General features: G+C 36.5%; 1 protein-coding gene across 3 annotated transcripts; it reads right to left on the minus strand.

Annotated features, from left to right (window-relative positions):
- Positions 1-2,927: 2,927 nt before the first annotated feature.
- Positions 2,928-14,116, minus strand: LOC143462518 (uncharacterized). Of its 3 annotated transcripts, XM_076960716.1 has the most exons (33): positions 13,966-14,116; positions 13,677-13,831; positions 13,441-13,604; positions 13,127-13,327; positions 12,794-12,922; positions 12,562-12,699; positions 12,321-12,401; positions 12,044-12,151; positions 11,880-11,909; positions 11,397-11,504; positions 11,231-11,260; positions 10,720-10,827; positions 10,554-10,583; positions 10,075-10,182; positions 9,909-9,938; positions 9,398-9,505; positions 9,232-9,261; positions 8,757-8,864; positions 8,591-8,620; positions 7,905-8,012; positions 7,747-7,776; positions 7,258-7,365; positions 7,098-7,127; positions 6,504-6,611; positions 6,345-6,374; positions 5,844-5,951; positions 5,684-5,716; positions 5,495-5,602; positions 4,967-5,212; positions 4,655-4,739; positions 4,484-4,560; positions 4,146-4,313; positions 2,928-3,915 (listed from the first exon to the last, which is right to left on the minus strand). In XM_076960716.1, exons 1-33 carry the CDS (start codon positions 14,094-14,096, stop codon positions 3,718-3,720), a joined length of 3,264 nt encoding a protein of 1,087 aa, XP_076816831.1. In that variant the 5' UTR covers positions 14,097-14,116; the 3' UTR covers positions 2,928-3,717. The 3 variants fall into 3 exon arrangements, with proteins under 3 accessions (XP_076816831.1, XP_076816832.1, XP_076816833.1); XM_076960717.1 differs by lacking the exons at positions 8,591-8,620; positions 8,757-8,864; XM_076960718.1 differs by lacking the exons at positions 9,909-9,938; positions 10,075-10,182; positions 10,554-10,583; ... (3 more) ...; positions 11,880-11,909; positions 12,044-12,151.
- Between the last annotated feature and the right edge of the window lie 1,194 nt (positions 14,117-15,310).

Here is a 15,310-nt window from a genome sequence, read left to right on the forward strand (position 1 = left end):
ACGTTTTGTTGATGTAAAGACTACAGCCATCCATTTTCAGACGAACATCTAGAGCAGGAAAAAACGACCAACTATGAAAATCTTTTTAACAATTCTAATAACTATAATTGTTGCAGTTTCTGAATAACTGAACCTGCACGAATTTCTAAATGTTGAGATATTAGTGGAAACATAAAGTCTTAATAAATTTGCATTTTACCTAACTCCAGTTTCAACTGACAAAAAATAGGTTTTTGAATGAAAGCTGACCTATATCCGATTATCAAAACATTGGTAATGCTACTCCGTTTGGTATATGTTACAACGCTATACATATCCTAAGTTTCAAACTAAAATTTCGTGTTTTAGTAGTGCAACAGTATTGCCCACCAATACGACGTTATATTCTGGAAGTTGCTCATGCACGGATAAGATGACCTACGTCGCATGCTTTCAGGTCTACCCGCACACAATACATGAAGTGAGCTCATGTTCCAAATCCTGTATGCGTCGGAATTACATGTCACTTGAGACTGTTGTACTAAAATCTACTTCTTACTCTCCAAAAGGTCGTGGCTTTGAGAGCTCCCTTAACAGTCTGTGATCTTTCGCCATATCTACGAGTTCGGCTGAAGGGATAGCTAATCGAGACCAGGCCAACCTTAATGATGTAATCGACCAGTTGGTCTTTTAACAGTTGAAGTGGCGAACATAACTTGATTTGCAAGTCTTCATGAACGCAGTTTGGTGACATGACCAAACCATCGTAGTTAGAGTTAGATGGATTTCAGTGCTACGCATTTGATCTAGTAACGTTACACCATGATTCCTTCATAAAAATTGCATTTCTGACGCCTGCACCTGTGAGTCGTTAGCGCACTCTTTCGGTCATGATTCTAGGTGAGAACTCGAAGAAAAATTGACATAAAAATTGAGAGCTGTGCGGTCTTAGACAGCTCGCTCTTTGTGACAACCGAACGTTGTGCATACGATTGACTAAACTTGCTTTTCCAATTTAGCTGTCCACTTGAATGTCTTGCCTTCCATCACTCGTGATTTGCACTCCCAGATAATTAAACTTCTCTACCTATTTCATTGATCCTCTATACACTTGCAATGAGCACTAATCAAGATTTCTTGAGAGGCAGTGAAAAGGCTACCTCAGTTTTTATGCTTATTTTCTTTCCAGAATCATTGCAAACATTTGCAAACGATCGAGTGCATGTTGAAGATCCAGTTCAGAATAAGCAAGAAGAACTAGATCATCTGCAAACAGCAAACGACTGATCCTATTTCTTCCAACCATGACATACTTTTCACCCAAACTGTGAGCTTAATTGTGTCTGTCTATCCAGTTCATGTAAACAAATGGCGACAATAAACTTCCCATAGTGAAGTCTAACATCTCGATCATATTTCGAGATTAACGAAACGTACACAACTTTTGAGCATTCCAACAACTTTTCAAAACTTTGCAGAAGAGTGAAATTTTGATCCATTGTGCACCGACCGGAACAAAAGCCACACTGCTTGTCCTCAAGATGTCCTCATTCATTTATTTATCACGGCATCATTTTCATGGAATTTAGCATAGGCCTAACTGGGTGAACTAAGCGGAGAGACGTTCCGGTAATTAAAGCACTCCTCCTTATGTATTTGGATGATAAAACCCTTTTCCAAATACATTGGTTTTAACTGAACTCCATATGCCACTTGACACGCACAAGTTAGCCAGAAGATTCCCCTCGGACTATGACTTTCAACATTTCGGGTAGAATTTCATTTTAACCAGCTGCCTTACCAGCCCTCAGAAGTCTTACAGCTTGGGGAACTTTGGCCAAAGTGAAATTCCTTTTTATCCCAAAATGTATCGTCTGTGTGTCATTTGATGTTTCGGCGATAGGGTTTATTAGGTCTTTAAAGTATTCTCTTTATCTGCCTAGGATATATTTCTCGCCGGTTAGGACTGAGGAGATCACCCTGTTATTTTTGAACTGAGTTTGCATCAGATGATCTTTTACTTCGCATTCTGCAGATGGTTTGCCAGAATACTGTATCAGCTGTTCTTTGGACTGTTTCACAACCTGTGCTGCTGCTTTTCGCCTCAGTGCATCGAACTCACAATGCAGCTGACGATCTGTCGTGGAGCCAGGTTTTGTGGGCTGTCTTCGTTGCTCGGATAGTTTCGTTAACTTTTGATACCACTATGGGATTCTTTGTTCACTATTCCCCGACATACCGTGCCGTTTCTGCCAGCAATAACTGGTAGCAGATGCTAGAAGTGCGACTTCAAACAGCATACATTCCACCTCAATGTCCTCAGTGCATTTTGAAAGTTACTTGAACTTGGTTGACGTGTTGCCCACAAAGGTCTTTCTAACATTCTAGTCTACTAAGGCTTGCCGCTTGATTTTATAAGACCAGTTGGTTTTATGATATCTTGCGGTTTTCTGAGGTTCTAAGATACGCAGGTTTCAGACAACCAGGTCGTGATCCGTGCATCCGTCCGCTCCTCTTTTAAATCGATCTCCCACCACAGAAAAAAAAGGCAGGATGGAACGTACAATATTCGATCAGCAACCTCTGCTGAGAGCTATCACTGTACCAGCATTCCGGCAGTTATACTTGTGCACATCTCTGTGTTGCAAATGAAATATTAAAACTAAAGTTAAGATGTTGATGGAGCTGTTTCGTGCCTACCATAAAAAGTGACGTCAGATATAACCGTATCATTTTAATGGGCGAGTTTTAGACCTGGTTTTGTTAGCATCTCTTGGTGCGTGGCTTTTTCCTTACTATAAAAAGACGTCAAACTAAAATGATTTCAAAGCTTTGTTACGCTAGTTTTGCAGCATTTGACCACTGATTGCATAAGACATCCGGTACAAAGAAATAGTATCTTAGATTTAACAACTAATGAACAAGTTTAAAACGACAAGTAGACTTGTTTAACTACTTGTCACTGGCTACTAACAAGATGTCGCAATCTAATCACATCAATATTACATCATTTGTACAATTTATAATAGTTATATTCAGCAAAACAGTTATTTGTTTCCTAATACCCTCACAACTGTATAGATAGAACAATGCAGACCTCAACTTCAGAGACGGAGTGTGAGTGTCTAGGTGTCTCTAACTCAATGTCTATACCGTGTTTGCATAGAAACTTTTGGAAAACATATATGGAGTTTATTTCTGAGTCTTTATACTGTCTATGGTTTGTTAACAAAATCTCTACATTCATATACGTTTCATATAGGGATTCATATATGTTTCATGAAGATAGTCATTGAGTTTATATGTGATATAAATCTTCTCGTGTGATGTCTTTACTTGGATCACGAAGTAAATTAGACCTAATTTTACAGAGAAGTTGATGTAATGCAATAATGTTTAACCGCTTGAAGTGTTTCTGAAGTGAAAAGGCAACCTTTTCTGAAAGCTATAATGGGCCTGTTGGAGTCAGATTAGATTAGATAAGGACCAAAAGAATATATATTACCAATTGGTAAGTTATGTAAAAATATTTTAAAATAATGGTAGATCCGAAAACGGTCTTGATCTTGATTACAAAGGCTGAAATTATGACGGTGATTAAACTAAACAGTAGTTAAAGTGTGATGTTACGTTGGTGCTTAATAGTAGCATACGGCCAATGGTTAACAATAGAGCACACAATTCTTAACATTACAGTAACTTATGCGCCTTGGGTGGCGCTTACATTGTCAGGGCAAACTATTTCATGACCGTGTATGTGTGGTCATAAACGCTCTCCCTGTCTTTCTTAAAAATGGACTTGGATCTTCTGCTTGAAAATGACCTCGTATGAACCCAATAGTAGTGGGAAGCGTCCATCCGGTCATCGTTGCTGTTGTTGTTGGTGGACTTATTGAGGTCGTAGACTTCGGTCTTGTTTATATTTTTACTATCGGCCTAATAATTAAATATTCATATGTAACAAAGCTATTTGTTAAGTGAGTTAAAGTTATATTATGAGAATATTGCTAATAGCCTACAGTATATTAATAGACAACCGTATTGTGGCCTGCTTATGAAATCAGAATAAATCATAAATTTAAAAACGTAAATCGCATTAAAATTGTAAACCTTTAATTGCAATTAATTTAAAATTACCAGAATTATCAATAAACCTTAAATCTTACAATCATCTGTCCAGCCCATTTGGTCAATTCAGCCACTCCAACACCGCTCTGCTGGGGATTTCCCTGTAGTGGTCCGCTTGTGTAAGGCGCAGATGTCTGTGGCGTATCAGTGGTGTAGGGTGTAGAGGTGTTGAACGGGGCGGTACTATCAGTTGGAACGTCATCGGCCTAAACAATAATGTACCTTTAAATTTGAAGTGAAAATAAAAGTAAGGGCTTAACAGTAACAAGTAATTAACAACAAAGTTGATATGGTTCTGATTATTGTTCTAATCTTTAATGTTATAGCAATAACCGATACGATACATATAGTATTTGGCAATTAAGTTTATACTTACTGGAGCATCCAGAGCCTCACGAGATTCACCAGGAGTCTTCCGACCAAAGATACGGACCATCGGTACAACATCGCCATCTATCGCAACAACATCAAGTTTGCAATAAAACCTGATCTTTGCTCTTGTTTGCAAGTTTTTAGAATTTAGGCTTTTATTTGCAAGCTGACTTACATTCTGGTTCGTTGTTATCACCACCACAACAAGAAAATAAGTTTCTACGTCGATTTTTGATCTTGAGTTTGGTCTTGCCACGCCACTGTTAATTCATACAGTAAAGTCTTCAAAAACTAAATTAGTATAGTTGAACGATATTCAACTAGTAGCCAATTAGCTAGTTATCGTCAACTGATCGATAGACTTTTTGAATGCGACGAGAAAGAAACGTTTGACGTCGGAGTTTGACGAAAACAAAACAAAAAATTGTGGAAAAGCTTGCAATTTGCAATTAAGAAAAAGAGGGTGCAAATGACCATGGCTCATCACCAGAATTATTCCCAAGGTTCCAACTTGGATGGCGTTGATGACCAAGGCGTAAGTTGCGGTTGCGTTTCTTTTTTCTGCACCAACAGCCACCAATCCAAGGCAAGCTGTGACAGTCATGTAGACAGCAGCTGATATTGCAAGAGCACCGACGATGGATGCGATCGATATGAGGAGAGGGATGTTTCCTCCTGCTCCTGCGATCGTTGCAGGACAATCATCTGTGTTGCAGGAGATCGTGCGGTTTTCCTGAAACAAAAACAACAGCTTAAATAAACTTAGTTTGACAGTTTTGCACAGTGAAAAAAGTCAAGTCTACAGTTAACTGGGACAGGTTTTGATAAAATGGTATTGCCTACTGAATAGAATAAATTTGGTAGCTGGTATAAGTTGAACATATTTTCACAATTCTGCAAAAATATTATACGTCACTCATCTGTCAAACACTATGGTATTTGCAATATGGCCCAAGTCAACATGGATCAGCTTTTAAGTTTGATGAACAATTTTCCAGAAATCAGTCCCACTTACTGTTAATGAACATCCAGGAAAAGTGCAAAGGCGCTCCTGATCCAACGTACCCCCACCGCATATAACTGAACACGACCCAACGTCAGTCCAGTTACCGAACGTACAATCCTGGTAAATAAATTTATTAGTTTCAATAATGCAAAAAGGCTTGATTAAGAAAAGAGAGTAGATTATTGCTTTATAATATACCTGAAGGTTAATACAAGTTTCTGTCCTGGTTTCCTTAAAACACAAAAAAGTTATTTGTTGGTAACATAAATATGAAATAGTGGCAATAATTGCGTATATGATGCTGAGTTTGGGGTCAAACCTGCGACATTTGGCGAAAAATAACTTTATAACAACTTACAGTTTTTGAGCAGCCCACTGTAATACAGCTTTGTTGTTCGGTCCAAGTTCCGTTACCACATGACTCACTGCATTCTGTAATATTGCTCCAAGCACCATACTCACAATCCTGGAAAAAATAGAACCTAATATTATGAGGAATTATGTTTCTTGTAATGCATTATAAAGGAAGAAAAATGTCACTTTAAGATGTTCGAAAACGATTCGGAAGAGCGTAAGCACAGCCGAAAAAATCTAACTCCAAAACAGGTAACGGTGCAAACAATTTAACAATAATTTTAATATTTTTGAACTATGATTGTGAGGAGCATTGAGATATTGAGATAATATTAGCAACAGTATGCTTACCCAATAAGATTAAATAAATTTCTTAAATTAAGTATAGTTATGATTGATTTTATACCATTCGAATTATTCCGACCTTGGGATTAATAGAGAGATATTATACAGGATTCGTAGACTTATTAAATTAAAACGGAGTAAGCATTGCTTTATTATTTACCTGGTGATTACAAGTTTCTGTTCTGGTTTCCTAAAAACACAAAATAATTTGTTGGTCTGTTACATAAATAACAGACAACGGCAATATTTGTGTTGAAAGTCACATGCTTTTGGTCAAATCACTAAAATTGTTTAGGAAAATAACTTTAAAACAACTTACAGTTTTTGAGCAGCCCGTTGTAATGCAGTTACGTTGTTCGGTCCAAGTTCCATTACCACATGGCTCATTGCATTCTGTAATATTGCTCCAAGCACCGTATTCACAAGCCTGAAAAACAGAATTTATTATTATAGAAAGTTTTGTTTCCTATAAATTAAAAGAATGAAAAATATCGCGCTTTAGGGTCAGTAGCATCGTTTTGTTATTACATAAAAAATATCACATCTACACTGTTTCCATGTTTATAATACTGTCACCAAAAAAAAAAACACTTTTTGATTAATAAAGTATCGCTTTAAATGTAGAAAAAGGATTTGGTATCGGATAAATATGTTTACATCGGGATATTATCACCATAAATCAGATAGTAGCGCAGCAGAATAACTATTTCTTAATAATTTTGATATTATGGAAGTATAATTTTGGGTTAGATTTGGCAACGGTATACTAATAAATTAGAGTGAAGAAATTGCTTAAATGAACTTAAACTAAGTAGTCTGGAATGTTTTGATTGTTGGTTTATTCCAAGATCCGACGTAATTGGAATTAATAGAGAAAACCAAGGATTCTTGAAATCATTTCCTTATAACTTACCTGGAGATTACAAGTTTCTGTTCTGGTTTCCTAAAAATACAAACAAACTTGTTGGTTGGTAACATAAATGTAAGACAACTGCAGTAAATGCGTTTAACGCTTTTTAACTTAAGATCAAGCCACTAACAATTTCGAGAAAGATATCTTTAAAACAACTCACAGTTTTTGAGCAGCCCGATATAATACAGTTGCGTTGTTCGGTCCAAGTTCCACCATCGCATGGCTCGCTGCATTCTGTGATATTGCTCCAAGCACCGTATTCACAAACCTAATTAAAACGAATTGTTGTATTCTGGAAAATCTGATTGTTATAAATGCATTGAAAGATAAGAAATTATCACTTTAAAATGTTGGAAAAAGATTTAGGAACGCGTAAATACACATCTACATGGAAATAATATTACCACAAAATAGATAACAACAAAACAGCTTGTCAATAATTTGAAAAATTTAGATTTACGATTTTGAAAATTTGGATTAGTTGGGCAGCAGCACTGAATAACATTAAAGAAATTGCTTAAATTACAGTAAGTTAGGTATGTTTGTATGCGGGTTGAACTTTTTACAATTTTGTCGTTTTTGCAGAGAGACCTTAAGATTTGCGAACTTACAATAAAACGAAGAAAGTGTTAATTGCCTTATTATTTACCTGGAGGTTACAAGTTTCTGTCCTGGTTTCCTAAAAACACAAACAAAGTTGTTGGTCGGTAACATAAATACAAGACACTACCAATAATTGCGTTTAATGTTTTATACTTATGGTGGAATTACTAACAATTATAAGAAAAACATCTTTAAAGAGCTCACAGTTTTTGAGCAGTCCGCTGTAATACAGATACGTTGTTCGGTCCAAGTTCCACCATCGCATGACTCGCTGCATTCTGTGATATTGCTCCAAGGTCCGTATTCACAAGCCTGGAAAAACAGAACTTGGTATTAGAGAAAAGTTGTTTTAGCGCACGGCTTTTATGGTAACCGCCTGAAGTTTTTATTTAGTTTTGCCAGAAAGAAATAGAGCATCAGCTGGGTCGAAAATAAAATAAAAAATAAATGTCTTCAACATCTGGGAGCGTTGGCTTCCTAAATAACTATTCGCAAAATTTACGTAACAGTCAATGGTTTCCAAACACGGAAGTCGCTCAATTTGCAATTTGCGTACGGCTTGGCAGTCAAAGTGTTAAGATGTGCGTAAAGCATTTGGGAACGCGTAAATCCATCTATCGTATAATAATCACACCGCATAGTATTTAGCAGCACTAAAATAACACGTTGTCAAAAATTTTGTGAAATTTAGAATTATGATTTTAAGAATTTGGGCGAATTGGTGCAACAACAGTGAATAACAACATTGAAGAAACTGCTCAAATTAACTTAGTTATGTTTTAATGTAGTTTTCGATTTTTAAGAGATCCGTCGTTGCCATACATAAAATAAAGAGACCCATGGATTTGTGGACTCATTAAAACGTGAAAAAGTATTCCTTTATTACTTACCTGCAGATTGCAAGTTTCTGTCCTGGTTTCCTAAAAACGCAAACAAAGCGGTTGGTCGGTAACATAAATATAAAAAACTAACAAAATGTGCGCTTATGATTTGAAGTTTTATGGTTATGGGCAAATCACTAACAACTTGAAGAAAAATATCTTTTAAACAGCTCACAGTTTTTGAGCAGCCCGCTATAATACAGTTGCGTTGTTCGGTCCAAGTTCCACCATCGCATGGCTCGCTGCATTCTGTGATATTGCTCCAAGCTCCGTATTCACAAGCCTGGAAAAAAGAGAAAATTTGATTACTATTAATGTATGAAAAAGTTAGGAAAACACCGCTTTCAAATACACAAAAAGGATTTAGGAACGCGTGAATACATCCACAACGGAATATTATAATCATAGCAGCATCAAAAAGCTAACACTTGATCAATTATTTGGATATCATAGATTTTAAAGTTACGATTTTGAAACATTTAAGTTAGTTGGAGCAAAAGCACTGAATAATATTGAAAAAACTAATTAAGTTAGGAAGGTTTTAATGTGGGTTGAACTTTCAACAATTCTTTCGTTGTTGCAGAGAGATCGTAGGATTTCAGGGACTCATTATTAAATAAAAACGAACAAAATATTGCAATTTAACTTACCTGGGGGTTACAAGTTTCTGTCCTGGTTTCCTAAAAGCACAAACAAAGTTATTGGTCGGCAACACATAAACATAAGACACTACCAATAATTGCGTTTATCATTTTGTTCTTATGGTGGAATACTGTAATTGACAGTTTGGAGAAAAATAACTTTAAAACAACTTACAGTTTTTGAGCAGTCCGCTGTAATACAGTTGCGTTGTTCGGTCCAAGTTCCACCATCGCATGGCTCGCTGCATTCTGTGATATTGCTCCAAGCACCGTATTCACAAGCCTGGAAAAGACAAAATTTTGCATTATAGAAAAATATCTGCTTGTTTTACAAACGCATTGTAGAAAATTGGAAAATCACGTTTTAAGATAAGTGAAAAGGATTCGGGAACGCGCAAATATATATCTACATCAAAGTAATGTTATCGCAACAGCCGTTAGAAGCGCAAAAACAACAGTTTCTAACAACTTTTATGCAGTAAAATGTACAATTTTGATTTTAAAGGGTTGTTTTAGGACAACAGTACTGAACACAACCAAAGCAATTGTTTAAACCCACCACAATTAAGCTAGATAAATTTTTTGCGGTTTGAAATATATTCCAAGCTCCGATTTTGTGTTTAAGTAAAGGGACCGAAATATTTGTGAGCTTATTATAACAAAGAAATTATTGCTTGTTTAGTTACCTGGAGATTACAAGCTTCTGTCCTGGTTTCCTAAAAACGCAAACGATGTTGTTGGTTGATAACATAAATATTGAATACCGGCAATAATTTTAAATGTGTTTATAGTTCTGCGTTGGTAGTCAAGTCGTTTGACCAAATCGTTTATGGTGAAATGAAAACAACTCACAGTTTTTGAGCAGTCCGCTGTAATACAGTTGCGTTGTTCGGTCCAAGATCCACCATCGCATGGCGCACTGCATTCTGTGATATTGCTCCAAGCACCGTATTCACAAGCCTGGAAAAAAGGGAAAATTTGATTTTTATTAATGCATGTATGAAAACTTTAGGAAAACACCGATTTAAATTACACAAAAAGGATTTAGGAACGCGTGAATAAATCCACAGCGGAATATTATAATCACAGCAGCATCAAAAAGCTAACACTTGATCAATTATTTGTATACCATAAATTTTAAAGTTACGATTTTGAAAAATTTAAGTTAATTGAGGCAACAGCACTGAATAATATTGAACAAACTAATTAAGTTAGGAAGGTTTTAATGTGGGTTGAACTTTCAACAATTTTTTTATTGTTGTAGAGAGATGGTAGGATTTCAAGGACTCATTATAAAATAAAAACGAACAAAATATTGCAATTTAACTTACCTGGGGGTTACAAGTTTCTGTCCTGGTTTCCTAAAAGCACAAACAAAGTTATTGGTCGGCAACATATAAACATAAGACACTACCAATAATTGCGTTTATCATTTCGTTCTTATGGTGAAATACTGTAATTGACAGTTTGGAGAAAAATAACTTTAAAACAACTTACAGTTTTTGAGCAGTCCGCTGTAATACAGTTGCGTTGTTCGGTCCAAGTTCCACCATCGCATGCCTCGCTGCATTCTGTGATATTGCTCCAAGCACCGTATTCACAAGCCTGGAAAAGACAAAATTTTGCATTATAGAAAAATATCTGCTTGTTTTACAAACGCATTGTAGAAAATTGGAAAATCACGTTTTAAGATAAGTGAAAAGGATTCGGGAACGCGCAAATATATATCTACATCAAAGTAATGTTATCGCAACAGCCGTTAGAAGCGCAAAAACAACAGTTTCTAACAACTTTTATGCAGTAAAATGTACAATTTTGATTTTAAAGGGTTGTTTTAGGACAACAGTACTGAACACAACCAAAGCAATTGTTTAAACCCACCACAATTAAGCTAGATAAATTTTTTGCGGTTTGAAATATATTCCAAGCTCCGATTTTGTGTTTAAGTAAAGGGACCGAAATATTTGTGAGCTTATTATAACAAAGAAATTATTGCTTGTTTAGTTACCTGGAGATTACAAGCTTCTGTCCTGGTTTCCTAAAAACGCAAACGATGTTGTTGGTTGATAACATAAATATTGAATACCGGCAATAATTTTAAATGTGTTTATAGTTCTGCGTTGGTAGTCAAGTCGTTTGACTAAATCGTTTATGGTGAAATGAAAACAACTCACAGATTTTGAGCAGTCCGCTGTAATACAGTTACGTTGTTCGGTCCAAGTTCCACCATCGCATGGTGCACTGCATTCTGTGATATTGCTCCAAGCACCGTATTCACAAGCCTGGAAAAAAGGGAAAATTTGATTTTTATTAATGCATGTATGAAAACTTTAGGAAAACACCGATTTAAATTACACAAAAAGGATTTAGGAACGCGTGAATAAATCCACAGCGGAATATTATAATCACAGCAGCATCAAAAAACGGTGAAAAACTTGATCAATTATTTGTATACCATAGATTTTAAAGTTACGATTTTGAAAAATTTAAGTTAATTGAGGCAACAGCACTGAATAATATTGAACAAACTAATTAAGTTAGGAAGGTTTTAATGTGGGTTGAACTTTCAACAATTTTTTTATTGTTGTAGAGAGATGGTAGGATTTCAAGGACTCATTATAAAATAAAAACGAACAAAATATTGCAATTTAACTTACCTGGGGGTTACAAGTTTCTGTCCTGGTTTCCTAAAAGCACAAACAAAGTTATTGGTCGGTAACATAAACATAAGACACTACCAATAATTGCGTTTATCATTTTGTTCTTATGGTGAAATACTGTACTTGACAGATTGGAGAAAAATAACTTTAAAACAACTTACAGTTTTTGAGCAGCCCGCTGTAATACAGTTGCGTTGTTCGGTCCAAGTTCCACCATCGCATGCCTCGCTGCATTCTGTGATATTGCTCCAAGCACCGTATTCACAAGCCTGGAAAAACAAAATGTTGCGGTGTGAGAAAGAATGTTTCTTACTATAATATATTAAACAAAGTATGAAAACATCGCTTTAGTTTAAAGGAAGTTAAAAACGCACAGGACATCGTTTCTAAAGCATCGCTGACGTCTTTAAAAATTTAAGTTGTATAGCGTTAACTTACGTCAGTATTGCACTCGCGTTGTTCAGTGACTGTGTCTAGACCCGTGCAAGATCCTGGGATTATACAATTCCTTTCCCAAGTCTTGAAGATCAAATAAAAAGACAAATAAGCATAAACTTGAGTGAAACAAACGACGACGTCTTAGTATTATTTATATATACCATATTTAGTTTAAAAAAAACACAACACAATATATTTCACATACTGCAAATAAACAAACAAAGGCAACATGTACATATACCTGATATCCGCCATCACAAGTGGCATTACAAGCGTCAATAGCTGTCCAATTACTATAACCTAAACATTCAAAAGTGTTGCATGGAACAGAGTCGGTCTGAGTGCTGTTCCCGCCAGATTCATCACAATCTGTTGCAGTCTAAAGCAGACACTTCTTTGAAACAACTTGTTGCATGCTTTTTGGTGGCTTCGTTTTACAAGAAAGGTTGGAAATACGACAAATATCTACTTACTGCGCCGTTGTTTACGCAATCTCTTGTGCGAGAGATCATGCCACCATCACATGGCTCAGAACAATTGCCAACTTCAGTCCAATCCGTCCAGTAAGAACAGTTTTGTGTGTTGCACGTGACTATCACTGACTAACATAATGTTATAAATAGGTTTTTTAACCTTTTTTAGTGATAATATTGCCACCTACTCTTACATGACTATTCGGTATTCCATTGATACTCTATAAATATGCATTTCAAGTTATTTCAATTTAGGTTATATAATATAGTTACACGCATACAATTATGGTTATCAACAAATTTTTTTGAAAATTTTGCCGGTTTTGGTCTCACCATTTCACCAGTAGCAGAAGCACCAGGGCATAGAGACGAGGGGCTGCCCTCATAAGAGCAATTACGGGTTCGAGTGAGGTTACCTCCGCCACATGTCACTGAGCAAGTGCTGTTAACGTATGCCCCGTAAGCAGGACATGCTTGCGTCATGCACGGCTGGCTCTCATTATATGAGAGCTGACCACTTGGGCAGCCTATTCCCTACAAATAAAGAATAAAATAGATCAAATATAAGCTATAGCAGAAAGAATGTCAAATTTTCACTAAACATAGGAAAAAGAACAAACGGTAATTGTAGATACAATCCGTCATACATCTGGGCTTGGTCCCGTAGCTTCGAGGCAATATCTGGTACGTGTTTGATTTCCTCCATCACAAGAATGGGAGCAAGTTGTAAAGTTCGACCATTCACCCAAGACTGGACAAGCTTCCGTATTACAAACTTGAGTACCGGTTTCAATATTAGAACCTCCGGCGCCTGATAAAAATATTTGCAATAGGTTGACAAATGATATGCTTGTAACGTTCATTGCAACTTAAAACCACTTACCCTCGCAGTTTGTACTGGCCGATCCGTCAGGGCTTTCACAAAATCTTTGCCTTGTGTATGTGCCGCCATTACAGTTTCTGTTGCACTCAGATGTTTGTTCCCATTCACTCCAGGTGCCAGAACACGAGGCTAAGCACTGATAATGTCGTATGTACCTGCAGGATAAGAATATCATTTACCGAAAAGCGCAGCGAAGCAAGTTATATTGCACTCTTTTCACGCGTGAGGGTTCTAAATTGATGAAACTACTTTTGTTTCGAATTATAAACCTGATAATTTCAAAGCTTACATGCACAATGTACCATCATCGCATGGGAAGGTAGTCGTTTGAAATCCAATATCACAATCGCCCATACAACCTGAAACTGTTGGGAGTCCGAAGGATGCGCAAGTTACAAAACAATTTTTGTATTCTTCCATAAAATAGTTGGAAGTGCAAATCACGTCGGCTGTGAACAAAAAACATCAGAAATTGTTGAGGAATGTTGCGATGGAAAGTTAAGGTTCCCATGGTACTGGACCCAACAATAACACCTTGGGTCGAACTGGAGAGCGAAATAAAAACTAACCAAACTGCATGGGTTCGATATCAGAGCACTAGAATGCTCATAAATGCGTTATCGTCACCCGAACAACTCGATCATCGCGCTCTTGCAAAAACAATTAAAAAATAGTTTGCAATAGATTCTAAAACAAATGAAGAACTGGGTATCGAGTAAAAGTACAAACTTCTGTTTACTTGTGTTACAAGTTCTTGATCTATTTCTGTTGGCTGCTGAGTCGCTAGGAACAAACTCTCCCCACTCAGACCAGGTCTCCACAGCAGATACAGCTGAAATCGCTGCGGCAAGCGCCAGGGCAATAAGTATAAACCGTTCCATTACAAATTTGCCAGATCAACGACAAATAATAATAAAACTTTGTTCTTTTTCGACTTTTTTCTGCATATAATTTAACTATAAAATTTAGTTTGTTAATACGAGTCCATGAAATTTTTACTGCAACGCTCATTCCTAGATTGCATCGTAATGACCTGACCACAGTATAGGTTGATGCTGTTTCAAGCTTAAACTGCCTCGCCGGCTGGTTTTGTTGCTAAGTCGATTGCAAAATTTGTCCCTGCGTTTCACATAATTTCAATAAACCTGCTCCGTATCCTGAGGAAATAAAATTTGATCGCGTCGCATCACGTGACCGGTACCGTTTACTTGTGACGATTCACCCATAATTATGTTGTTCTTCTATATTCTTGGAAAGTGCGCTAAAATATTGAAATTGTGCAAACAGCCTTATAAAACTAAAACAAATTGTGCAAGTAGAAATTAAGTTTGCAAGCAAATAAAATGTAATAGCGTTGCATAACGTCCCCGGCACCGTTTGCTTGTGACGTTTCAGATAGGATTATTGTGTTGGCCTACTTTATATTTACGAAATATCAGTAAGCATTAAAATCGTGCGTACAACCTTGTTTTATGTCCGAAGGAAGAGAAGTTAGTTCTGTTGCTGTCTAAACGTGTTCCTTTTTATAATTAAAAAAATCTTTCGGCAAACGTCATACTTTATTCACGCTTCTTTTTACGCAACAACTGCAAGCCAATGAAACAAAACAAATCTCAAAACATTTTTCTATCTGA

The sequence above is a fragment of the Clavelina lepadiformis genome, chromosome 6 (assembly GCF_947623445.1).
Source record: "Clavelina lepadiformis chromosome 6, kaClaLepa1.1, whole genome shotgun sequence".
Lineage (NCBI taxonomy): Eukaryota > Metazoa > Chordata > Ascidiacea > Aplousobranchia > Clavelinidae > Clavelina > Clavelina lepadiformis.

What these genes read in the sequence shown, in the direction of transcription:
- LOC143462518 (XM_076960716.1), bottom strand. Translation starts at nt 14,096, where the DNA reads ATGGAAGAATACAAAAATTGTTTTGTAACTTGCGCATCCTTCGGACTC. An exon ending in CTACGGGACCAAGCCCAGAT is followed by an intron (nt 13,328 to 13,440) that starts GTATGACGGATT and finishes CTTTATTTGTAG; the next exon opens with GGAATAGGCTGCCCAAGTGG. An exon ending in CAGTGGGCTGCTCAAAAACT is followed by an intron (nt 5,717 to 5,843) that starts GTAAGTTGTTAT and finishes TTGTGTTTTAAG; the next exon opens with GAAACCAGGACAGAAACTTG.